The sequence below is a fragment of the Metarhizium brunneum genome, chromosome 6, assembly GCF_013426205.1.
Source record: "Metarhizium brunneum chromosome 6, complete sequence".
NCBI lineage: Eukaryota > Fungi > Ascomycota > Sordariomycetes > Hypocreales > Clavicipitaceae > Metarhizium > Metarhizium brunneum.
The window spans coordinates 1,339,586-1,363,423 of NC_089427.1; the positions used below are offsets into that span (position 1 = coordinate 1,339,586).

At 53.3% G+C, this 23,838-nt stretch overlaps 11 protein-coding genes across 11 annotated transcripts; 5 read left to right on the forward strand and 6 right to left on the reverse strand.

Annotated features, from left to right (window-relative positions):
• Positions 1-375: 375 nt before the first annotated feature.
• On the reverse strand, positions 376-2,175 carry TRM5 (tRNA (guanine(37)-N1)-methyltransferase; the record flags this gene model as incomplete). The annotated part of the gene is made up of 6 exons (XM_014691109.2): positions 376-897; positions 983-1,401; positions 1,458-1,535; positions 1,593-1,694; positions 1,759-2,035; positions 2,170-2,175. 6 exons carry the CDS (start codon positions 2,173-2,175, stop codon positions 376-378), a joined length of 1,404 nt encoding a protein of 467 aa, XP_014546595.2.
• A 268-nt stretch (positions 2,176-2,443) lies between these two features.
• ALKBH2_2 (DNA oxidative demethylase ALKBH2) lies at positions 2,444-3,611 on the forward strand (the record flags this gene model as incomplete). Its single annotated transcript, XM_066131529.1, has 3 exons — positions 2,444-2,521; positions 2,582-2,844; positions 2,999-3,611. The coding sequence occupies 3 exons, from the start codon at positions 2,444-2,446 to the stop codon at positions 3,609-3,611; spliced, it is 954 nt and encodes a 317-aa protein (XP_065987659.1).
• A 182-nt stretch (positions 3,612-3,793) lies between these two features.
• Positions 3,794-4,702, reverse strand: G6M90_00g097480 (uncharacterized protein; the record flags this gene model as incomplete). The annotated part of the gene is made up of 3 exons (XM_014691107.2): positions 3,794-4,012; positions 4,110-4,645; positions 4,696-4,702. 3 exons carry the CDS (start codon positions 4,700-4,702, stop codon positions 3,794-3,796), a joined length of 762 nt encoding a protein of 253 aa, XP_014546593.2.
• A 1,143-nt stretch (positions 4,703-5,845) lies between these two features.
• cot-1_0 (Serine/threonine-protein kinase cot-1) lies at positions 5,846-7,482 on the reverse strand (the record flags this gene model as incomplete). The annotated part of the gene is made up of 4 exons (XM_014691106.1): positions 5,846-6,149; positions 6,197-6,667; positions 6,715-7,215; positions 7,292-7,482. 4 exons carry the CDS (start codon positions 7,480-7,482, stop codon positions 5,846-5,848), a joined length of 1,467 nt encoding a protein of 488 aa, XP_014546592.1.
• A 2,165-nt stretch (positions 7,483-9,647) lies between these two features.
• Positions 9,648-10,916, forward strand: G6M90_00g097500 (uncharacterized protein; the record flags this gene model as incomplete). Its single annotated transcript, XM_066131530.1, has 2 exons — positions 9,648-10,313; positions 10,386-10,916. The coding sequence occupies 2 exons, from the start codon at positions 9,648-9,650 to the stop codon at positions 10,914-10,916; spliced, it is 1,197 nt and encodes a 398-aa protein (XP_065987583.1).
• A 630-nt stretch (positions 10,917-11,546) lies between these two features.
• On the reverse strand, positions 11,547-12,703 carry G6M90_00g097510 (uncharacterized protein; the record flags this gene model as incomplete). The annotated part of the gene is made up of 4 exons (XM_014691104.2): positions 11,547-11,604; positions 11,666-12,425; positions 12,494-12,542; positions 12,602-12,703. 4 exons carry the CDS (start codon positions 12,701-12,703, stop codon positions 11,547-11,549), a joined length of 969 nt encoding a protein of 322 aa, XP_014546590.2.
• Positions 12,704-13,655: 952 nt separating this feature from the next.
• MPS1 (Serine/threonine-protein kinase MPS1) lies at positions 13,656-16,360 on the forward strand (the record flags this gene model as incomplete). The annotated part of the gene is made up of 2 exons (XM_014691103.1): positions 13,656-15,497; positions 15,557-16,360. 2 exons carry the CDS (start codon positions 13,656-13,658, stop codon positions 16,358-16,360), a joined length of 2,646 nt encoding a protein of 881 aa, XP_014546589.1.
• A 477-nt stretch (positions 16,361-16,837) lies between these two features.
• Positions 16,838-17,461, reverse strand: ACON (mitochondrial 54S ribosomal protein bL21m; the record flags this gene model as incomplete). Its single annotated transcript, XM_014691102.1, has 1 exon — positions 16,838-17,461. One exon carries the CDS (start codon positions 17,459-17,461, stop codon positions 16,838-16,840), a length of 624 nt encoding a protein of 207 aa, XP_014546588.1.
• A 269-nt stretch (positions 17,462-17,730) lies between these two features.
• On the forward strand, positions 17,731-18,570 carry nsa2_1 (Ribosome biogenesis protein nsa2; the record flags this gene model as incomplete). The annotated part of the gene is made up of 2 exons (XM_014691101.1): positions 17,731-17,733; positions 17,791-18,570. 2 exons carry the CDS (start codon positions 17,731-17,733, stop codon positions 18,568-18,570), a joined length of 783 nt encoding a protein of 260 aa, XP_014546587.1.
• Positions 18,571-19,226: 656 nt separating this feature from the next.
• Positions 19,227-20,760, forward strand: rmt1 (Protein arginine N-methyltransferase 1; the record flags this gene model as incomplete). Its single annotated transcript, XM_014691100.1, has 6 exons — positions 19,227-19,309; positions 19,424-19,437; positions 19,508-19,527; positions 19,643-19,752; positions 19,885-20,216; positions 20,282-20,760. 6 exons carry the CDS (start codon positions 19,227-19,229, stop codon positions 20,758-20,760), a joined length of 1,038 nt encoding a protein of 345 aa, XP_014546586.1.
• Positions 20,761-21,340: 580 nt separating this feature from the next.
• AGM1 (Phosphoacetylglucosamine mutase) lies at positions 21,341-23,037 on the reverse strand (the record flags this gene model as incomplete). Its single annotated transcript, XM_014691099.1, has 2 exons — positions 21,341-22,198; positions 22,279-23,037. The coding sequence occupies 2 exons, from the start codon at positions 23,035-23,037 to the stop codon at positions 21,341-21,343; spliced, it is 1,617 nt and encodes a 538-aa protein (XP_014546585.1).
• Positions 23,038-23,838: the final 801 nt, after the last annotated feature.

The following is a 23,838-nucleotide window of genomic DNA, read 5'->3' on the forward strand; positions in this document are numbered from 1 at the left end:
TACTCTCATATTGCATTATCCTGAAACAGGCGTCTCTTCTTAGTAGGGCGGGGTGTAGTCCTAGCTAAGCAAGAATCACCATTGGGACAGATCTTTGGAAGCTGTAAGCCGTCGATTCAGGACAAACGGACTCGACAGATATGCTGGCAACTGAAAACGGCCTTAGTGTCCGATGCCACCACCACCCGCGCGAGCATGTATAAGAGGTTGTCGATATAAAGCAAGAGAATACAACCCACTCGCCGGGTATTGCTTCGGGAGCGGCGGGTCTTGCCGAGCCTTTTTTTTCTTGTCTCCCATGATGATTATGCGGGGAGGGTTTATTAACAGGATACAGCGTCGCAGGAGACGTCCATGTAAAGTTTAGTTGCCTTGTCAAGCCCGCGGGGAGAAAGCCACCTCGGGAGGCAGACGGAAACTTGCGCAAAACATCCTCTTTGCGGGGGCGACATCCCGAACCTCGTGAATAGCTACTTCTCCTTCCACTTCCGCACTACCCGGCTTCAGCTGGACACCAATTTCGCTGTGGATGCGTTGGCATATATCATCGAGAGGGGTCGCATCGTCCGCCTTGACGGCAAAGCAATGCGCATGGATCAAGGGCAGCTTCGTGTCCGTGTGTGGCGTAAACAGCATTTCCTGCCCGTGGTACAAGCCTTTGAAGTTATGGAGGAACTCGAGAGCGGAAGCAGGCAAGTTCATGACATAGTGGGCAATGGTAGGAGGCACGGGGACGCGAACTGGCTCGGGCCGCTCCCCAGGTGGTACGCTGCGAGACACTTTGACGGGTTTGAGGACGGCGCAGTCTCCGCGCTGAGAGGCTTCCAGCACGAGGTCTGCGGCTCGTTTGATGAAGTCGTGGCCGTCTTCGTTGAAGGGTTTGACAAACTCGGTCACCTATAACGTATCAGTTGAGATGTTGACTTTGCACGTCTTGCCCCTGCCTGGATTCTCCCAACGTCCCGCAGAGAAAGTCTCTCACCTTGTTCCTCTTGACAATATCAGTGAGATACTTGTAACTCTCCGGGTTCTTATCATTTGCCCAGACAAAAACACCCTTCTTCCCCGCGGGCGCGGCAAAAGGTCCGATACCAGCCATCACATCGGCAACCACCTCCCCAGGCTTGAACATGGCACAGATCCGTTCATGTTCCCCGCTCAGCTTCGAGTTCCAGTATACTTTGGAGTAGTCAAAGCTGAAGACGCATCCGGCCTCACTAACCTCCACCAGCATGTCATCAGGACCAGCCAGCACCTCGTAGCTGAAGGTTCGGAATTCATTCTGGGTGCCGACATCGTCAGTCTTGTTGATAACTGTCCGGATAACAGGATTCTTATCGAGAATGACCTGGCCAATGACGTGTTTATAGGGCTGATATCGCTCTCTCATGTTCAGGTGCGCTGTTCAAGATGTCAAATGGAGATCAAGTAAACTTTAGACGTGTGTTAATACGTACCCACGTGCCCTGCGGTGTTAAAACTCGCGGGGATCTCGTCCTGAAGCTCCTCCGGTATTATCGATTTCATAACGTCAACTACACAAGATTAGTTGCATGCCCCATGATTGACACATGAGAAAAGCGGCAGCTCACCATATGACCACAGCTTATAATCAATCGTCACATCAAATGGGACAATCTTCAGATCCCCAATCTTGGTCGCTTCCTGCAACACGGGACTCCACGCTTCAGGGGCTACAGCAAACGTGTTAGCTTTCCTATGAAGCCCAAAACGCATAAACAAACAAAGACAACATACCTGAGATTTTCAAATCCGGCCTCAAAATAAGGCACTTCTTCCCCTGGGCCGCTAACGCCTCGTCCGGATCCGCGGCAATCGGGTCAAACTTTTCCACCAGCAGCACCTCCCTTGTCTTCCCCAACTCCATCCTGTACTTGGAGATGAGCTTGTTCTCGCGCACGCTCGCCGCTACAGTGGGTAGCGTGCGTGAGAACAGAGCCCTGTCGAGCGTTTTGGCAGCTCGAGCCGCGGCAGGGGGTTTGAAAAGGTTCATTTCCAGTTCCGAGCGTTTGGTCTGTTCATCTAGTCAGAAATCTTGTCCCACGTTGGCGCCTTGGGTAAAAAAATAGGCAGAAAAAAGTGCGATGGGATGAGAATAAAGCGTGGGCCTATGGGAAAAAAAAGAGATCTCCCCTCATTTTGACGTACCTCCATGGTATACCCCGTGGTGAGAAGGCGGACCGAGATGAGACGAAATGATGTTTTTTTTTTTTAACAACTCACTCGGTCGTGAGCGACATGGGGTGAGGCAGCGAGGCTGATGAAAACCACTCGGTCTCGGGTAAGTGTGGGGCACTTCGGGCGAGGCTGTGTGATGTCACCACTTGCATCCAACACTCCAATGCGAAGCTACATTCTGTGTCGCGTTGTGCTCGGCCGTTTGCATCATCTCAACTTGTACATTTCTGTAGGTCTATGGGACATGGCTCAGAAGCGGACACTAGACGCGTTCTTTACGGTGGTGCCGAAACGACGCAAGGAGAATGAGCCAGATCAGGATGTAAGTCTGCCACAATGCACACGACACGAACCATCATGGATAGCATCTAAATAGGCCCAGGCTGGTCACTCAGCGCACCCGGCATACCCCTTCCCGATAGCCAACCTGCCGGCCCTGATGGTGCGGGACGTGGCGTCCCTCCCAGCTCGTCCGGGAAGACGCATCAACGACCAGCCAGACCTGGACTTGCTCTATTTTGAGCCGTACATCCCAGCATACCTGGGCAAGCAGATGTTCGACTTCCTACGGTCAGAGCTACCTTTTTACAGGGTAGAGTATGACATTAAGCGCGGCGGGTATCAAACACACATCGTCACACCTCGGTACGTATCCCATGTACATACTACGGATGGCAGTCGACAAGTAGTGCGGTAGTTATTTCACGTACCCCCTGGCGTTGAAGCACGATATTATATACTGGGCCATGTCAAACGTGCACACAAACTGCGTCATGGAAAGTTGCTCTAATGCGGATAGATGGACAACGGTATTCGGGCTGGACGACACGTCGTACTTTGACGCCGCCGGCGCCGTCACAGACAAATTATCCACCATGAAAGCCAACGACAAGCGGTACGATCGCTACCCCCCGCGTCCTATCCCGCAGTGTCTGGATGCCCTCCGCAAATCAACCGAAGCAGCAACGAATTGCAAATTCAACTTTTGCCTCGTCAACTACTACGCTTCCGGGGCGGACAGTATATCCTTCCACAGCGATGACGAGAGATTTCTCGGCGCAGAGCCGGCGATTGCCTCGTTTTCACTCGGTGCCCGGCGGGATTTTGTAATGAAGCACAAGGCCCCCCGGCCCGGTGAGTCGGCGGCCGCAACGGAGGCCAGGAGGGTCAAGTTGGCGCTGGGCAGCGGCGACATGGTTCTCATGAGGGGGGCGACGCAGTCGAACTGGCTTCACTCTGTTCCCAAGCGGACGGGCAGAAACCAGGATGACGGGGGGCGTATAAACATCACGTTTCGGAGGGCCATGGTCAAGGACGGGACGGAAAATTACTACAACTACAACGTCGGGAGGGGTCCTGTTTATCGATGGGATAAGACGAGTCGGCAGATGGTCTTGTGGGAACGTGGCTAGACAAGTGCCGCTGCATTGACGACGGTACATGGGGCACGAGCATGGTCGAGTGCGACTTGAATAAAGCGTATTATCCAAAAGGAGTAAAGAGAACCTCTAATCTACGGCGGACAAATTTCTTTACAAAGTCGGATCAATCAGATCCATACATCAGCTACTCGCCCCTGAGCCTTCGCCGTACTCTACTGCCCCAAGGTCAGCATCACATCACGAACGTTGATCTGTCTCAGCCCAGAATCAACGAGGGCAATCTGATTAACCAGCCAGCCAATAGGGGTGTATGACAACAGGTTATTAAGAGACACGGCGACAGCCTGGATGGGGGGCGCGTTATTAACCGCTTCCTTTATAATGTTCTTGTTGAGCACGCCAACTGGCGTGTACGGCCACACATTAACCACCTCATTTACATTCTGATTAGCAATTTCTAGCTTTTCCTCAGGGGTCTTGCCCTTACTAATTCTCTCGTAATATCAGGCAAGTTAAGTTCCTGGCAACATTTTGCCAGAATTCAGGAGGCGTTGCGTAGCGGGCCGTGGCAAAGATGTTGACAATAATATTCTTGAGGCTTTTAGCTGCCTTATCGCCACTTCTAAAGTATGCCCAGCGCTTTTCCATGGTTTCCAAGAGGGCGCGCTTAAAGGCTAGCTGAATATCCGAGACGGTGACTTCTCCAGACTGGACGGCCTTAACAAGGGGGCGAATGAACTCGGGGTCCAGCTCGGCGAGGAACTGCAGGAACTTGCTCTCGGTGATTTTTTGGCCCGTAATTGCGCCCTTTCCCTTTCCCCTTTCCTTGCCGTCGTCTTCTCCAGGACCTGTCTGCTTGGGCGGCGTCTTCTTGGGTTCCTCGCTCCATCCGGCTGGATCGCAGACACCGGCCCGCTTCCTCTGCAAAACGCATTGTCCGGCCGACTTTAGCGAGTATTCTTTATTTCTTATTTTGCTGGACCTGGCGGACCGATTGTCCTGGGTCCCCTTGTATGCGCGAGAGATGTCGAAGACAGTCTTGCCGATGATGTCGGGGTCAATTTCTGACACTTTTCTTGTCTGTCATGACTAGGGCTCAAGTGGCCCGACCTACCGGGCATAACTCTGGTATAAACGCCTCGTAAGTGACCATGAAACACATTGTCTTTGATAGTATAGAATAACATTTTCATTAGATGAAGCATAAAGTGGTATGGTATGGCTGAGCAGAAACCTGGACCCTTGGACGCATGGACAGAGTCGAGAGACTAAACGGCCGCGTTAAGAGCAGAGACTGGCTGCATCATCAACACCCTGTTATTTCATCACTGGAAAGGCTCTTCCTATTCCAACTATAAAGCACTCTCGTAGTCACGTACCGAAGTCTTTCATTACCTTCTTCACTCGCCAGACCTCGACTCCTTTTACACTCACAGAGTCATAGTCCAAGGATTATCCTTGATATTTTCCCAAACCGTCCCAGAACCTCCTAGGCATAGTCAAACCAAGTATGAGAGCCTACCCGCTACTTGCTTTATTGACGGTGTCAGCGTGTGCTGTTCCTCAAGACACCAAACGAGCTCTGCTTGAAGCAAGACTCGACCTCCCAGCTGGTATCGCTGATGGCCTAAGCCGTTAGCGCCTAACTGCGCCCCATGGCGTTTTCCATTATTTATACGGCTTGAACTGCACCCAGTGTACTACTGATACTTCCGAGTACGCCTGTTGGGAGCTGTATGGATGAGCGCTGTAGCCCACACCTGGCCAAACCTTGATAGACACAGCTGTCGCAAGGGGTAACTCATGACGAGTATCTCATCGAGGACCTTGGGGAGAGTCAGTTCTAGGGGTCAATAGCCAATCGACCAGTAACGGTTAAATAGTACCTTTATTTAGTTGGAAATTTGGTTATAATACTTATACCGACAACCCTGTCAGGTGCAGATCGCTACGTTGAGTTTATCACACCAATACACCGTTTGCTTGGTACTAGCTTTGTGTCGCAATGGGTCACTTTGCTCCTCACAATATATATGGCAGAGGCGGCCCCCACAGGCCACAAGGTCCTCGAGTCAATGTAATAACGATACAGTGATTGGGGATTGATGCCTTCAAGCGGGAAGACTTGGGGGGGTATTTGGTCTAGATGGCCTGGACTGGATGCCTTGGAGGCGAGGTCTATGTAGCCAACACAAATATATTATATTACTCCAGAACCTGGCACAAACCACAGGGGAGGAACCAGCACTCATCCCGGACACCCATTAACGGAAATTGGTGTCGAACCGCTTGAAGGTGTATCCGATAAAAGGCAAACTCATCTCCAGCGAATCCTCCAACGGCGTTTCGGCGCCTTGTAGTGCCTGGGCCTTAAGTCGGCTGGCCATGTCGGTCTGATCGATCTGATCTGTGGGGAAATTCGTGGTGTCGATACTGGAAGCCAATCGCGGCTCAAATGGTGCTCTGACACGGCGTAGGCTGTCAAACTGGACTCCCCGAAAGAAAGGATGTGCCTTGAGTTCTTGCGCCCCGCCACACCCAATTCGGTCCTCGGGATTGCAGATCAATCTTGGCTGTTAGCACTGGAACAGCTACTGGGGTATGGTGAAGCTCACCTTCGGATGAAATTTTCAGCTTCTGGACCAAGCTGAATGTCATCGGGAAAACACAAAGTCTGCATCCAGTTCACAACCTTTAGGTACGTGGCGTGATTATCCTCGGCGCAAAATGGAGGCCATCCTACTAAGCACTCGTACATAATTGTGCCAAGGGACCACCAATCGCAGCTAAATGAATAACCGTGGCCGGTTAATATCTCAGGCGCAATATAGTCAGGTGTTCCGACAGCAGAGTATGCTATTAATCTCCTCGACTGTCGCCACTCGTTAATCTGCGACCGATTACTAACAGTAAGGTTAATCTGGTCAATAACTGAGCTTCGGTCTCTTGGTTTATTGGACTTTCCCTGCAGTAGCTGTTGGTAGTAGCTGTTGTCATGCAGACGATTAAAGCCGGTAGAGAGGCCAAAGTCGGTCAATTTAACATGGCCACCATGGTCTAGGAGGATATTGTCTGGTTTGATGTCTCTAGATGGTGTCAGTGACAGAAAGGTAGATCTGGGGGTGTAACATACCGATGGATAAAGCCCAGTTTGTGAACTGCCTCGATAGCTAATATGCATTCTGCCATGTAAAACCGGGTTATATCTTCTGAGAAGATCTCATATTTAATGAGCATTGCCATTAAATCACCACCAGGTAAGTATTCCATGAGCATATAAAGAAAATATGCATCCTGGAAAGTAGTGAAAAGCTTCACAACCCAAGGACTTTCAGCCTCTGCTAAGATGTCGCGCTCTGATCGAACGTGTGCAAGCTGGTCCCTCTGAAGCATCTCTGTTTTAATCAGAGATTTCATTGCGTAGACCTGGCCGTTTGCCTTTTTTTGTACTAATTTAACTTCACCAAAAGCGCCCTTGCCAATGACCTTAATTGTTTGGTAGTTCTCAGGCTTATCTTTAGTCCGTAAGAACCGTAAGTATTGTCCTTCTTTCCGGCCAGTAGTCAACCAGATTTGATCTCGTTTTTCTTGACCGACGTTGGGCTCCTGGAGCCTTCTCTCAGTCTCACTTTGTCTGCATAACAAGCCGATTAGTATTGGCAACGTAGTGTAAGGCCTAGGGAAACGTGTTGGGCAACCAGATCTTGTACCTCTGATTCCTCTCTTGAGCCCGCTTAACACTATCCTTAAAAAATGCAGTGGCTTGTTGGGAGCACTTTTTCTGGTTATTGTTCGCATTCTGACTATATTTGTCTGGACTTCGCTTTGGAACTGGAGCAAATAACCCCGGAATAGCTAGGGTCCGCTGGTTTGCCGGGGCTGCTATGTGGTAGTATTCCATTGCTGGGACGGCCTGTCCTGGTTGGCCGTGATTAGAGGAGTATTCGCTAGTGAATGGTTAGTGCTGATGGATCTGGCAGCGCGGAAAGGATCATGTACATTCAATAAAAGAGGGTTGACCCAGCGTGATTTAGGGTAGGGTGCCTCTGCTGGAGAAGTTCAATGGCAAAGGAAAACTCGTCATTGCGGAGACGCAGGGAGCAAAAGAAGCACCACCACTTGGAGGTGGCGCACGCAAAACTTCTCGGATAAATCTTAGTAATTGAATGGTGCGGCGCTTGGGTCACAGAGTGTTCCGGCACAACATTGAAGCCACCAACTACCCAATACAACAGAATTCACACATACTACGACGACATGGCAAGAAGACGGCAGCAGTTGAGCCCGGATTCTCTTCTGATCGCTGTGCTGAAATCCAACCACACCAAGTTGAGCCTCTCCGTCAGTGGCCGTTTTCATCAGGTCAGGAACGGCAAGAACCCCAGAACCTTTGCAGCTTCTTCGGATGAGCACGTGCTCGCTGAACAGGACCTCACACGACATGCCTGAAGCCAACGCCATCAGAGACCCCGGAGCTCTCTGTTGGACCGATATCGTGGATTTGAGCTGGATCCATGGGCCAATGGACGTTTGCGGGCTGCGTGGAGTCTGGTTTACAACATGCCGACCCAACTTGGAAAGAAGTTGGCGGTACTTGGTACGCCGCTTGTTGTGCGACAATCTGCACCGGTGCCTGGACCCTGTTCCGAGCAGCCAAGGCGCTTCAAGCTTGGAGGCTCGCCCATCCCGGGTGCATGTGGAAGACACATGGGCCTATGCGCCGCTCTGATTCGTCAGCCTTCATATACAAGCTCAAAGAGCACGCGACCAATTTCTCGATGATGCTTGGTCAATGGCCGTCTTGGATGGTCCCCCGTGGCCGGCCATTTCCTGACCCCGTGGGAGAAGTACGAACATGCTGAGGGGGTTCTCACCGTGGACGAGTGGTCTAATCGTAGGCAATTTGTGTCAATGTTTCCCGGCTGGCCAGCTGGCTTTCTGGGTCCTGCCCACGGGGTGGGCGGATATGATGCATCCCGGGTGTCAGGGAAGAATGGGGGAACATATGGGCCATGAGCCTCGCGCCCAGTCGCTAGACGCAAGTGAGTTTCTTGGAGAAGCCGAAGGGACGTATGTACATCGTATGTACATTCGATGAGTACATGTGTGCATGCGTGCATGCGCCTTTTGGTTTTAGTATGTATATTCCAGTGGCCTGCCTTCATCTTTTGGTTTGTCCCGTGCCCAGTTTCCTCGTCTTGCTTGGAAAACCACCACTCTCTCATTCTCAAGACCGTCCATCTTCTTTCTCTCTCCCCTAACCCCCCTCAAATTCCAGTCTCGAGATTATTTATCAGGAATCCCGGGCCCCGGGCATTGGCACCTTTCCTTGTGTTCTATTCAATCGTTCAGTTGCCTCCGTCTTTGGTCGGCTTCGGACACGGTCTCCTGTCTGGTCAATTCCCACCACTTACACGAGCGTGACCGTGTAGCACCTTGGCTACCTGACACTCAAACTTCCGGCCACTGCTTTGTCTCGTCGCTGAGGAACCAAATAGACACGAAAACGAAAACAAAAGACAGAAGACGTTTATAGAGGACGAAATTTGGATACAAACAAGAGGACTCAAGGGTATATTCTCCTTCCTCCTGCGGCAGTGGTGGTAAAGAAATACAGCCGCACAGCACGACATCCAAAGAGATATCATCCACTCTATTCGGCAAATAGCGTATCGGGGCATAGTCTCTTCACGCAGGACCTGCATTTACGGAGCACCTCGAGTCCTTGACACACACTTTCTGAATCCGACTCCTCCAGCGAGAGGGCATTGCATAGCGGAACTCGTGTGCCGAGTCACGACAGACTGAGCGTCCCCGACACCCTAGACGGAGGGACAGATAGCCGGGTGGCTTGACCTGGCCCCTTTCTTCCATTAGCGGCTCAGAGAGGTGTACGGAGTACGGAGTACACGCAAATCATTTGAACGCTGCACTGCTTGCTCGGTACTTGGCCGACCTGGGTCCGTGATCTAGCTTACCAGTCCCAGAAGAGCAAACGTTGGCCTGGCCGCATCAACAATAGTCAATTGCTACTGCTCGTGTAAAAGACCTCACGCGACTGCGCCAATGCCTCGACCGGCCCTTCCGCCAACCCCTGGCTCTTCCACAGATATCAAGGGACAGGATGGCGCCCAGCAGCTCTCATCGATTCATCTTTCTTTTGAATTACCCCCACCTGCAATTCATGATGCTTCACGCATTTCACCCACCAAACCCAAGCACACCTCACCTGCTCGGACAGCGTCTTATCCAGCCACGCTAACCTCGTCTTCCCCGCGGACCATATATCCGTTACAGGCTGCCGAGACGGTCAAATCACGCCGTCGATCGTCTGCCGCCAAGGACACCAAGGACGAGTCCTCCTTTACTCTCCCTCCTCCACCCACTCGATCACGAAAGATTATCCAAATGAAGCCCCGAGCACAGGAGGAAGCAGCGACCGAGGTCTCGTCGACGAAAGACTCCATGTCTGGCAAGGTCGGAGGCAAGGGAGCCATTGGAGCGGCAAAGACGGCAGCTAACAAGAACAGTGCGACCGCCGATGCTGGTGGGGCTCAGGGAAAGAAGAAGCAACCCAGCGCCACGAGTGCTGCTGGACGCAAGATTGCCAGGAAAACTGCCCACAGTCTGATTGAAAGACGACGTCGCAGTAAGATGAATGAAGAGTTTGCCGTCCTCAAAGGCATGATTCCTGCCTGTACGGGCGAAATGCACAAGCTCGCCATTCTCCAGGTCAGTTCGGCCAACTGGGAACGCGGGCGCCGCCACGGTCGCAATGCCAACCCACTAACACGTCGTTTACAGGCTTCAATTGATTATGTTAGATACCTTGAAGATTGCGTTGCCAAGCTCAAGGCTCAACATGGCGACAAGGGCAGGGAACAGGCCGCACACAACCCACTGCCTTCGATCCGTGACTTTCATCCAACGTTTCACGCGGACCCCTCCGGCGACGTAGACATGTCCGACTCGGACACGGCGTCGCCTCTCTTCACAGCCCAGCCCGACCACGCACACCCGCCAATCTCACCCGGTCTGCAACCAGATGATGCTCAGCACCGAAAGCAGTCATATTCGTCCGTGTCTACTGACCAGCGACACTATAGCTTCAGCACATCAGCCGGAGCCTCTCCTGCATTTGGACCCCAGCCGCACGCCGTCTACGCGCAGAGCAGCGCGTCTGGGTCGACGCTCACAAGCCCGGCCCTGAACCCGCAGTCCGATCTTGACCAGGAAGCCTCTGCCGCGTTGTTGATGTTGAATAACGACAGACGTGGAACCAATCCCGCCCTCAACGCCCGGGGCTTGTCGGTCCGAGACCTGCTCAGCACTTAGAGAAGAAAAATCGTTCCAATCGTTTTATCTTTTTGCCTGAGTCGGGCATGCATGGAAAAATAATGATCGAATAGACTAATGATGCCCCATCCCCTATTATTCTCACAAGCGAATGAATCGAAACCAAGGTTGGTACTGTTGGCGTCGGCGTACATGATACCCCTTTTTCTATATTCTATAGAGTCTACGACAGCGGGGAGGCGACGGGGGTTTAGACTTGACTTTGGCCGTCACTTGCTTTTGTATACGAATTGGTTTGCTCTCGCCTGTTTTGAGTTGAGATCGCGTTGAGAAGCTTTTCTTTCTTTTCTCTTGATTTCTGGACAGCTTCTGTGCTGATATTACACCGCCTGCACGGCGGAAAAACGGAACCGGACCACAGCAACGTGTGCTATTAGTCGTAATGAATGATACTGTTTGAGCTACTTTGACACGATTCGACATAGCATCATTGCGAGTTTGAAATCAACGATGCTTGAGTATCCAGTTACCGATTAGAAATGCAACTAAAACGCAACTACCGCCTTCCAGCTCCGTCATCTAGAGAAGACACCCCCTTTCAGTCTTTCTCTGTATTATTGATGACTGCGATCACACAAGGCGGCGTCTGCAATGCTCGTCACCAAGCTCTTAAGCCTTGTACCGCTCCGTGCCGGCAATATCTTTTTGAGCATCTTTCAACAAGAAACTATTTGCTGTTATTAGCCTATAATTCAAGCCCCTGAGACATCGAGACGGGCGCGACTTACTTGTACCACAAGATCGTAGGTCCAACCGTCAGCAAATGCCACAGACTATGGGCATCAATACACCCCAGCCAGGGTGGGAAGTCAAACAGCTCCATACTCATGGCGAACATGACCCACGCGACAACTACACCGGGCACAATCGACCAGAGGCTCCCTGATTTTTTGAAGCTCGTAACGCTGAACCAACTCCACAGAATATTCTGCACGATACCAGCAGCGACATTGGCCGCCATGTTATACGTGTAGTCCCACCGCACACCTTTCAAGTACGCCACGTGGAATACATACAGCATTATGCACAGCAGCGTCCATGCGCGAAGGACGGATCGCCGTCGAGGCGAGGGCCGGTCGATTCGGAAGATGCGAATGGGCGTGTAGTACAATCCGTAGAGGACGTTTGCACCAGCGGCAAAGTAGTCCAATTCTTCCGTGAATTGAAAATCGCGTGTGTGGAAAATGGCACTGAAGACCCAGCTGGCGATTCCAACGTGGGCGAGCATCACGTAAAACGGACGTAGACTGTACGTCGCTGGGATATGAGCGCGGACTTTGACGAGGCCATGCCAGTGCGCATAGAGGTTTCCCAGGGAGAAGAGCACGGAGAAGGGCTCCTGCATCCCGAGAAACCGGTAGAAGGGCCATTTGCCGTGGAATTGGACAATGGGCTCGCGAGCGGCGACTCGTTGGGCGGTGACAATGTGCTGGCATGTGTAGTCACATTCGGAGGCGCAGTCCCAGAGGAGGAGGCGACGGTGGGCGGCTTTCCTTTCCATGTTAGCAGGTGCAAGTCTTGTATTTTCGTGATCCGAGCAAGGCTTCAGGACGTACGAATGGGAGTATGGTCTTTGCCGGGACCGCAATTTTCGGCTTTGCAGACCTACCGTCGGTTAGCTATGTATGGGGGAGGACATGGACGGGCGACATGCCTCAAGACACTCCCTGAATGCCGGCGAACGGTCTCCAATGGAAGCGTGCGACACGCCACAGAAGACGAGCAAGAGGAGGCTCAGGGAACACAGGGATAGGGCGGTTCCCCATGGCCGCCTCCTATCGGGTGCCATCACAAAAGCATCGATGGGAGGGGAACAAGCAAGAAGACAAGAATCCAACGCCCAGGGAAGAAGGAGTCGGGAATCGAAAAAAGAAAATGCGCCACGGACCGCCGGAGATGGTGCGAAGTGACGCTGACCCTGGAGGGGCCCCCGATGTAGCACTTGGCAGGGGCAGATGGGCCAGGAGAAAGAAACGTTGTCATTATAGCCACATCACTGGTTGTCCTCGGTGCTGTAAAATGACGTTGTGCTTTAATTCCGGACAACACGGGAGAAGGCTACGTCTAATGCGAAGTATTTGGATAGCTGGATGGCTCCATCTGCCTGGTAGTCAATGACACGACATTGACTTGGTGCTCTGATGGCAAGTGCGAGACGGGGTACTCCGTACCGAGTATAGGATACATTCTCTACACGCCATGACATGTGCCGAGCTAAGCGCTCCTTTTGTTTTCCATCGAAGAGCAGTCGCGATGGACGCTCCGGCACTGACTAGTACCAGGCTGTACACAAGTCATTGCAAGCACCCCATCCAATCAAACTTGCATAAACGTCAATGCAAATCTTCTCCATTGCTCGCCTCTTGTTTAGACCAGACCGCCTGGGGCCTGGGGTGCCTGTTCAGACGGTCCCCACCTCGACACCGGTTGCCCACGGCAACCCGCGGATCTGTGATTGGCCACCTTCCAAATCCTCCAAAATATCCCACTAAAGGTTCCCGTCCGCTCTCCCTGTTGTCGATATCGATCCAACCAACGCGATAACATCAACTAAAATATTTTCGACATTGTCGTGATACGTGTGCGAATCAGGGTCATGGGAACTCCCGACACGTAAAGAAGTCCGAATCCTTTACCATTACCGCAATTCGACCTTCGAAATCACCAGTGCATTCTCACAGTATACAAACTACCAACTACGAACCCACGCGTCCTGCAATGGCGACCGCATCGCCGACACCAATGGCCACTGCCGGTGCTGTCCGGAGAACTTCACAACGCCAAGCCTTGAGACGTCCTGCCTCGCGACAGATGGTTAGCAGAAGCGAGAGTCAAGCCGCCGCTGCTGCCGCCGCCACTGCCGCCGCCGTGGCCCCTGCAAGTCAATCACCACATCAGCAGCAATACCACGACGACAGCTCAGAGGATGAAATCCCTGTGCCTATGAAGCTCAGTGCTCTCACCAAAGCTCTCCTCAACGATGACGCCCCGGAACCTGCCAATAAGGAAGCCTCACCGCCACGCACGAGACGACGAACTAGTGCGTTGAACAACAATTCGTCCTCAGCCGGCGTTGTTGGAGCCGGACCCCAGGACAGGCGACATCTACGATCTGGAAGTGTGCAGCCTGCGGATGACAAGCCCGCAAAGGCCGCCGATACAAGCCAAAATCAAGAGGCTAGCCCCGTTAGGAAGAGGGTTGTACGTCTGGGCAGTAACCCGCACAGCTTGAACCAGATGGGTCCGGGCAAGAGACGATCTACTTCCATGTCTCGCTCTACGGGACAAAAGGCGGCCGTATCACTACCTAGCCGGACAAGCAACAATCATGAAAAGCCCGCAGAAGAGGAGCAAGAACCACTGCCAGAGCCGCAACCAGAGGTCAACACCCCGCCTCATCCTGACCGGGTTGTGCGAATTGCTGCCGGCTCATCGGCTAACAGGAGTCGGGTTGGCTCCTCCGGACCTTCGTCTGGACGGTCCAAATTTGACCGTTCCGTGGCCGACAGATCGCACCTGGAAGCCGAGTATGATCAGCTAGAAGCACCTGAGAGCGCGGTGCGGAATTCTGGAAGCCACGGCAGCGCATCACGATACCCGTCGACGCGTAGCCGCCCCGACGATGTCAACCCGCAGAGCTCCATGCGGGTCAAGCGAGTTGGCAAGCTTTCGGGAAGTTTTTTGAGCGGACCAGCCAGGAGAGGCAGACGACGTCAAAGCGATGAGGAGGGCGAAGGCCATGTAGACGGAGACCACGCCGTCCCCAGCCACGAAGCTGAGCATGGCCTCCAACCGGCAGACGAGCCGCCCGAACCGTCTGTCTACCATGAGGCGAACCGGGACTTCAACTCGGGAAGCCCTGTCAGCGGCAGTGCTGCCCGAGCCAGTAATAGGAGACAGGCTTCTGGTATCGAGTTGCCCGACCTGGGTTCGTCAAGGCGCTCATCTCGTGGGGTTCAATTTGAGGCTCGACGCGACGACCACATTACGGTGCCGGAAGCGATGCTCCCCAAACGCATTGAGATTCCGTCCATACACGACCAGGAAAATGAGTATCCCATTACCTTCAAGAGGCCGGTCAAGGTGGCAGCCGACCCAGGCGTAGAAAAGCCCAGTATCCGGCCGCTGCATGTTGACCTCGGCAGCGCCAAAGCAGCATCTCCCGAGCGGAAACCTCTAGCCTCCATTGCAAACAATACACCACACCGGTCTGCGCCGCCGCCGCCGCCCAAGATGTCCGTCTTGGAGGCGGCTACGTCGACGGCTGGCGCGGCCACAACCACACAGGCCAGGCAACGTCGAAACGTGCTGCGGGTCAACGGGAAGTGCTACACCAGGCTGGAGTGTCTCGGCCGAGGCGGCAGTGCCAAGGTGTATCGGGTGACGGCCGAAAATGGCAAAATGTTTGCTCTCAAGCGCGTGTCCTTGGAGAATGCCGACGACAGCATCATCAAGGGATACAGAGGCGAGATTGATCTTTTGGGCAAGCTCAAGGGTGTTGATCGCGTCATTGATTTGTACGATCATGAATTGAACTCGGAGAAACAAGTCCTTACTTTGGTATGTGTCCCAGACCTGGAAAGCCCCCGGTGACGTTCGACCCGCTAACAGTTTGATAGCTTATGGAGATGGGTGAGCTGGACTTGAACAAACTCCTCACGTCTCGACAAAGTTCTGAGACGGCCAAGTTCGATCCTGTCTTTGTGCGGTTCTACTGGAAAGAGATGCTCGAGTGTCTGCAATCAGTGCACCAGTACGAAATTGTCCACTCCGACCTGAAACCGGCCAACTTTGTCCTTGTCCAGGGCCGCTTAAAACTCATTGACTTCGGCATTGCCAACGCCATTCAGACCGAGGAGACAGTCAACGTCCATCGCGAGACTCAAGTCGGAACACCCAGCTACATGTCCCCCGAGTCACTGATGGACGCCAACAACCCTCGCGGAGGCCGCCTCCCGGGCCGTCCCAAGCTCGTGAAACTCGGCAAACCAAGTGACATTTGGTCCCTGGGCTGCATCCTGTACCAAATGGTCTATGGCGTCCCGCCGTTTGGCCACATTGCCAACCAAATGGCCCGGTGCCAGGCCATCATCAACTGGGACCACATCATCGAGTTTCCCTCGCGAGCAGTCGGAGGTGTCCCCGTGCCGCCGTCGCTGCTGCGCACCATGAAGCGCTGCCTCAACCGAGATCTCCATATGCGCCCTACATGTGAAGAACTGCTTCATGCCTCCGACCCCTTCCTCTACCCCGCCGAGTTCAATGAAAAGGCCCTCCCCATTGACGAGGAGCTGCTTGGCAGAATCATCCAGAGCGTCGTCACCCGATGTCGCGAACGGATGCCCACCGAGTCTGAGGGCGCTAGTGTCTGGCCACAAGCGTATTGGACAAGTATCAGAAAGGCAATGGCAGGGCGGATGTAGTCGTGGTATTCATCATGATTCTCTTTATTTAATGTCGAAAAAGGGGACCTGTGTACACCTTTTTGTGTGCTTCTTGTTTTACTTTTGCAAAAACCAGAATTGGAAAATCAGGCGGGCATAGCTTGGTGTTTGGGAGTCTTTGTTCATGTCTTTCGTTTAGCCGTGGGCCTTTTATTTATTTTTGAAGGAGAGGGGGAATGTTGTGTGGTATAGAGTAGCGTTCAGCATCTCCTCTTGTGAGACTTGTTATTTTTTTTTAGCTTTCCAGATATCCAATCTGTGTGGTTTCTTGTTGAGTGTCGAGATTTGCATCACAGGTGAAGGTTGACGACTGGCTACGTTTGACGAGTGTATTATTTATTGTACAGCCAGCGGCCTCGCTGGTATTGATACATGATGCATGCCAGTATACAGAATCTTCTCACGCGACCCCTTGCCTTTGACCCTTTGCTTTCCCCGTCTCCTGACCGTGGGCGGCTACTTGACGTCTTCCAAATTCTTAATGTTCAGCTCTGAGACGCGCAAGATGGTGTACCGGTGCTTGCTCTTGGCCTGTCTCTTTCTCCGCTGCCTCCGCTTCTTCTTGATTTTGATGCGCATCGGCTCCGACTCCACGCCTAGCACTGTCGCTCGACATTCAAAGACGCGCTCGTCGATGTGGGGGGCCCCCTTCATGGTGTAGTCGCGACTGCCGATTACACTGGCTCTATTCAGACGTAGTACATCGCCGGGAAGCACGCCCGGCATGCGGAACGGAAGGCGGATCTGGTCGCCTTCCTGGACGAGGTAGGGGAAGCCGTGGATGTGGACGGTGATGTAGTGGCCCGGCTGGGCGACGAGGAAGGGGAGTAGGTTCTTGACCGAGTCTTGGATAGGGGTGGGCGGCGCTGTGGGGTGGCTCTTTTTGAAGGCTAGGGGGCGGACTTGGGCATCTGTCGGGTTCGGGGCGTTGTTGACGTGCGGTTGGTTTGTCGGCTCGATGATGGGTGCTGTGGTGTTGAATGCCCGGCTGCGGACGGGCAGGGCCAACGTCGGCGGGAACCGGGGGGCTGATTTTGGCGCCCGAAGCTCCAGGACGGAGCGGAAGAGCGCTCTGCTCATGGCGATGCTGCAATTGGCGTCTCTCTGTTGGTGAAGAGAGCCTTGAGCTGTAGGTTTGTCCTACGCTGCAGATCAGATGATGGCAGCAAATGGGCGTTGGTAGTATGGCCCAAAAAGTTTAGGTGAGCTTTGGTCGGAGAAGTGTTGTGCCGGGCTCCGCCGACCGCCTCTCTCTCTTTTTTTTGTCCCTGGGCGAAATTTCAACTTGGCTCCACACTCCTATCAACCACCCACGGCCAAAAGTCCCAGAATCGGGCAACACAGTAACTATGGTATGGTTTTTTTTCTCATTCAGACGGGAATATGATTTCATCTAACAGACTTTGCAGCCTCAGAACGAGTATATGGAGAGGTGGCGCAAGCTGCATGGCCGCCGCCTGGATCACGAAGAACGAACACGAAAGAGAGCCGCCCGTGAAGGCCACAAGGCTTCCCAGGATGCACAGAATTTGCGTGGCCTGCGGGCCAAGCTGCACCAGCAGAAGCGGCACAAGGAGAAGATCCAGATGAAGAAGGCTATCAAGGCACACGAGGAGAGAAATGTCAAGACTGCCGACGAGAAGGAGCCCTCAACTCCCATGCCCTCGTACCTACTTGACCGAACGAACCCATCGACGGCCAAGGCCCTCAGCAGTGCCATCAAGAACAAGCGAGCAGAAAAGGCGGCCAAGTTTAACGTCCCGCTGCCAAAGGTCCGCGGTATCAGCGAGGAGGAAATGTTCAAGGTGGTCAAGACGGGCAAGAAGATCCAGAAGAAGGGCTGGAAGCGCATGGTCACCAAACCTACGTTTGTTGGACAGGACTTCACGCGAAGAAACCCGAAATACGAGAGGTTTATTAGGCCCATGGGGCTTCGATACCGCAAAACTAACTGCACGCAGGCCGAGCTGGGTGTTACGGTGCAGTTGCCTATCATCGGCGTCAAGAAGAACCCTCAGAATCCGATGTATACCCAGCTTGGTGTTTTGACAAAGGGTACCGTCATCGAGGTCAACGTCAGCGAACTGGGCTTGGTGACTGCTGGCGGAAAGGTTGTGTGGGGTCGATATGCGCAAGTGACCAACAATCCCGAAAACGATGGCTGTGTCAACAGCGTGTTGCTCGTGTAAGGCCAATGGGGTGGAACGGGCGACCATGAGGCTTCGGGATGCTGTTTCCTGTGGGATATATCGTTCGCTTTCTGTTGCATATACGTAATGGCGTTTGGGCGTTTTTTGGTACCACAAGAGATTAGAGCGTAAGAAAAAAAGATGTGGACGGAATGCGCGTTGAGCGGAATGCAGGAATATACACTCTATAGGCAGGAGGGCTATCGAATACATGGAGGCTGACGCTCTGCGTGATGACAATAAATGCTTTTTGCTGTGCTTGTGATGTAGGTAAACGTGCAGAGAAAGAGAAGATGCTACTTGGTGTGTGATCTAGGCACTAAGCCCTTATTTATGATGCTTCTCTGCTCCCGTCATGTTGTTTGGCAGCGCCAAGACAAGGTGGCGTGTGTGGGTGCGGGCCGTACTCCGTGCAATTGACTGTTTTGCAGCGAGGGAGGGGCAGTCGTCCATTGAAGGCGGTGGCCCGATAAATTATTTTTCTGCCCGACAAAACCTGCAGCCGTCCGTCTGTGGTGCGACTCTTCCTTGCGGTCAGCGACCCAACGGCTTCCCCTTCACTTTGTGCCGCCAGTCCCCGTCTCAGAATCTTTGCATACCTTGTTTCTACTACTCTTATTTGCATCCGTCAGCGGTACGGAGTATTCGCAGCCATAATGACTGGCGACAAGATGGACGTTGAGATTGCCGAGCAGCGCATGAAGTCGCTCGAGCACAGCGAGCAGCACTACTTTAAGAGGTTGGTTGTGTGCCATTATTCCCCAGGTGACGAATCGCAACGAGGAAGAATACAAGAAGAAGAAAAAAGAATTTGAAAAATAAAAGCAAACGCATTGCTAATCCATCCTCACAGCTATGACCACCATGGTACGATTCCACGGTCCATTCGTGTTGTATAGTCGTACATTACTGACTGACATTTGCGCAACGCAAAAAGGCATCCACGAGGAAATGCTGGTGAGCTTTTTGCACCCCTCCCCCGCCGCATCAGCACCCCACGAGTCCACGACCCAAGCTGCCTGTGCGTCGCAGACAAGCATGTAGAGGAAGCTGACACTTTGGAAACTGGTAGAAAGATGAGGTCCGCACTCGATCCTACATGAATGCTATTATGCAAAACAAGCACCTGTTCAAGGACAAGGTGGTTCTCGATGTCGGCTGTGGCACCGCCATTCTCTCCATGTATGTTTGACCAGCCTCGCCCTGCGACCAGAGCCGCCGCTCCGTGTCTCCTTCCACCCGTCACCTTGTACCACAATGACCGCTCGCATCTTCGTCTTCCAAGAATTTGCAATGAGACTCACGCTGCGCCAGGTTTGCTGCCAAGGCCGGCGCCAAGCACGTCATTGGCGTCGACATGTCGTCCATCATCTTCAAGGCCCGCGAGATTGTCAAGACCAACGGCCTCTCCGACAAGATCACCCTGATCCAGGGCAAGATGGAGGAGATTGAGATGCCCTTCCCCAAGGTCGACATCATCATCTCTGAGTGGATGGGCTATTTCTTGTTGTACGAGAGCATGTTGGACACGGTCCTGTATGCTCGCGACACCTATCTCGAGAAGGACGGCCTCATCTTCCCCGACAAGGCCACCATTTTCTTTGCCGGCATCGAAGATGGTGACTACAAGGAGGAAAAGATTGGATGTATGCTTGCATATTCTCTCCCTTGCCCCCTCACTCACCAACAGGCACTGACCAACACCACCTAGTCTGGGACAATGTCTACGGCTTCGACTACACCCCGCTCAAGGAAACCGCCCTCTCCGAGCCCCTCGTCGACACAGTCGAGCTCAAGACTGTCGTCACCGATCCCACGCCCGTCCTCACTCTTGACCTCTACACCTGCACCGTGGCCGACCTCGCCTTTGCCACGCCCTTCAAGCTCGCCATCAAGCGCGACGACTTCGTTCACGCCCTCGTGTCCTGGTTCGACATCGACTTCACCGCATGCCACAAGCCCATCCGCTTCTCTACCGGTCCCCACACCAAATACACCCACTGGAAACAGACAGTCTTTTACTTCAAGGACGTGCTGACGGTCCAGGACGGCGAGGAGATTGCATGCCATCTGCAGGTCAAGCCCAACGCCAAGAACCGCCGAGATCTGGACATTGATCTCCAGTACGAGTTCCAACCGGAGGACTCTACCCGATCATCTTCTGGGCAATGCTCGTTCCACATGTGCTAGGCATATACGACTCAAATGAATGTGGTGGAGGAAAAAAGGTCCCACGGGTACATTTAGCATAGGAGAGAGGGAAAAAAAAATTGATATAGGAGCATCAACAGTAGCATAGTTGAGAGACATACTGCTCGGATATTTTCACTACATGAGACGGGGACCCCTCAAAAAAACAAGAGGGACGCAAGAACATGTAGACGGGAAGAGGACGATGGGAGCTGGACGGCGTAATTTCTGTTTTCTATACTATTAGGCTTGGCTCGCCGGGTTTAGTCGGCTTAGATAGACGTGACAATGATGTGCATTTGGCATCGGAATTCCATCTTCGGCTCGTAAAGAGGAACAAGCAAGACAAAAATCTCCACAATATTTGCATCTCGAAGTAGCCCAATTTTGCACTAAAAACAATTGCACATCTCGATTTCAAATATGCTACGGCTACTTGGCCAATATTGCTTTTCTCGTTAGATGAGCTGACCCGCTGTGCGCGCCGAATTTTTTTTTTCCCCCCCTTAGGGAACCCTTTCCCTCCCCCCTCGTCATGTCATAATCATGTCATTCGTCGCCATTGTCGTACCTAGACGCTCTACGATCCAAATTGCTTGACAATCTGCGCGACCTTGTTTGCAAGCTCGTCTGCCTCGGAGCGAGTCGCCGCCTCCGCGTACACTCGGCAGGCATTTTCAGTGCCACTGGCACGAGCAAATGAACGTGCCGATGTGTACTTTTGAACAACCTGGTCAATCTCATCCTGAGCGCCAGGTGGGTGGCTCAGGCGTCGCTCGGCATCCGTCGCCTGGAAGAGATCCTTGTTGCCAACCTCGACGCGAACCAGGCGGTTGGGCAGGTCGGTGTAGGTCATGGCCCAGTCCTTGAGGGTCCATCCCTTGTGAGCCAGGACAACTTCCACCATGAGCATGTCGGAGATGGCGTCTCCGACAGTCTGGTTGATCAGGTCCCCGACGGCGGCGAGGGTGTCAAGCGCGTCCTTTTGGGCGGGGGACTGGGGTTCCTTTTCCTTAAAGGTGCGCATGGCCTCCTGAGAAAAGACGACGGTGCCGTGGCCGTTGGCCTCGAAATAGACGCCCACGTCAAATTGGCATGCGGCATGGTGCAGATGCTTGACGCCGGTGGGAGTGAAGACGACAGGAAGCTGCAAGTGCTTCTCAATGTAGTTGGTGCTGGCGCCGTTGGCGTAGGCGGTCTGCACAACTCCGATGCGTAACTCATCCTCGAGGCCGGCGGAGCGAATGAGGTCACCGATGAAGGAGGCGCAGAGGGAAGAGATGCGGTCACCGTCCAACATGAAGAAGCCGGTGTCTGGGTCGATCCAGTAGTAAATCAGGCGGTCGGCGTCGCCGTCAAAGGAGCAGCAACGAGCTCCGGGCACGGGCTTGGGGTTCTGGGGGGCTCTCTGCTTTGTCTTGACATAGTCGGCGCCACACTGCAAAATGATTAGCAGGGCTAGTATCAATAGGTGGCATGACAGAGCCAGCTTGCAGCAACTCAAGAATTGATACATACGTCAAGGTTGAGAACCTCGGGCCGCAGGACATCGTCGTTGACCACCTTGACGTCAAAGCCGGTCTTGTCCTTGGGGATGACCTTGAGCATCTCGGCGAACTTGGGGCCGCCAACACCGTTGGCACAGTCCACGGTCAGCTGGCCCTGGACCTTTCTCCCCCGCAAGGCACGGACAAAGGCATCAGAGAATTTCTTGTAGTAGCCAGCCTCGCTAGTTTCGCCATAGGCCTTGGGGGTGCCTTCGGTGTTGACACAGCGGGTCAGGTAGTGCAGCTGAGGAGTCGTCAGGATCTTGTAGTCGGTGTATTCGGTGCCTGTAGCTTCCAGGGCGGCGGACAAGGCAGAGACTAGGCCGTGGCCAGAAGGTCGAGTATCCCTCCCGTACACAACACGGCCGGGGGTGTTGAGGTCGATCTTGAGCTGGGCAGCGAGGGCCTTGTAGGTGTCAAGAAGCTCCCTGTCGGAAGGGCAGTTGACCAGGTGGGTAGCGTAGGCCTCCCACTCCTGCTCAAGCATCTCTCCCATGGGGTCGACAATCTTGACACCGTTGTCGGCAGCTGGGTTGTGACTGGCGGTGATCATGACGCCGATGGCTTGGCCATTGAGCTTGCGGCTGCGCAGGCCGGCGAGCAGACCAACGCGGAACGAAACGCCCGTCAATAAATCAGCCTTCATTCGAAATCCGGCCGTGCCATACTTGTAGGTGTGGCCGGCAACGATGGGGTATTTTGCCGACGCTTCGAGGATTTTGCCGTCCATGACCGCTGGGTATCTGCAGCGTGTTAGTTGGAGAACATGACAAGAGACAGTGTTGTGGTTTGCGTTGTGCCTGGCCAAGGGGAGCTGCTGCCAGTTTTGGCCTCTGATGGAGGTCTAGGAGATCGACCTTGTGCAGCAGACGTCCCGGCTTGATTCTCAATTGTTGGTGACAGACGTACCTCGGGGGTGCAAAAGGGGGGGCTTGACCTGGAAGCAGCCTGGGAAGCTAAAGAGGACGATGGTAAGAGTAGCGATTCAGGATGCAAGCGTCTTTTAAGAGAGGTGGGGTGGCTTGCTTGCTCTTTCTTCTTCTGTCTGGTGGTGGGGTAGTCCCATACTCCATACTGCGTTCAATGCAAATCGACAACATGTCAACAAGTTTGGTTCGTATAATTTGAGATCTGACGAGATCCATGTCATCTCCCAGTGACAGCTCCGCCCAAGAATGAGACGCCCTTTTTTTTTTTCATTACTAAAACGACGGTACCGGGGTCCTGAGACCAAAACATCCCAGCACGTTGGAAACAAGAGATAGCCAGCTCGATAAGCTCAACAACGGACGTGGCGAGCTGGACGGCGGTTGCGGTCTGGCGCAGAAGATGTTTGGTTTGCCCGTCAAGAAGTATACACTAATATACTGTAGCACATTATAGTATACAGCGCGATAGCCAGGTACCGGATCTGGCCAAATACCATTTGCCTCCCTCTGTAGGTAGTTATCCTCGATGCGGACTCGAGGTTGCAAAACCCAAACAGGCAACGCTTTACGACGCACCAGAGGCAGCCCAGCGTAACATTGGA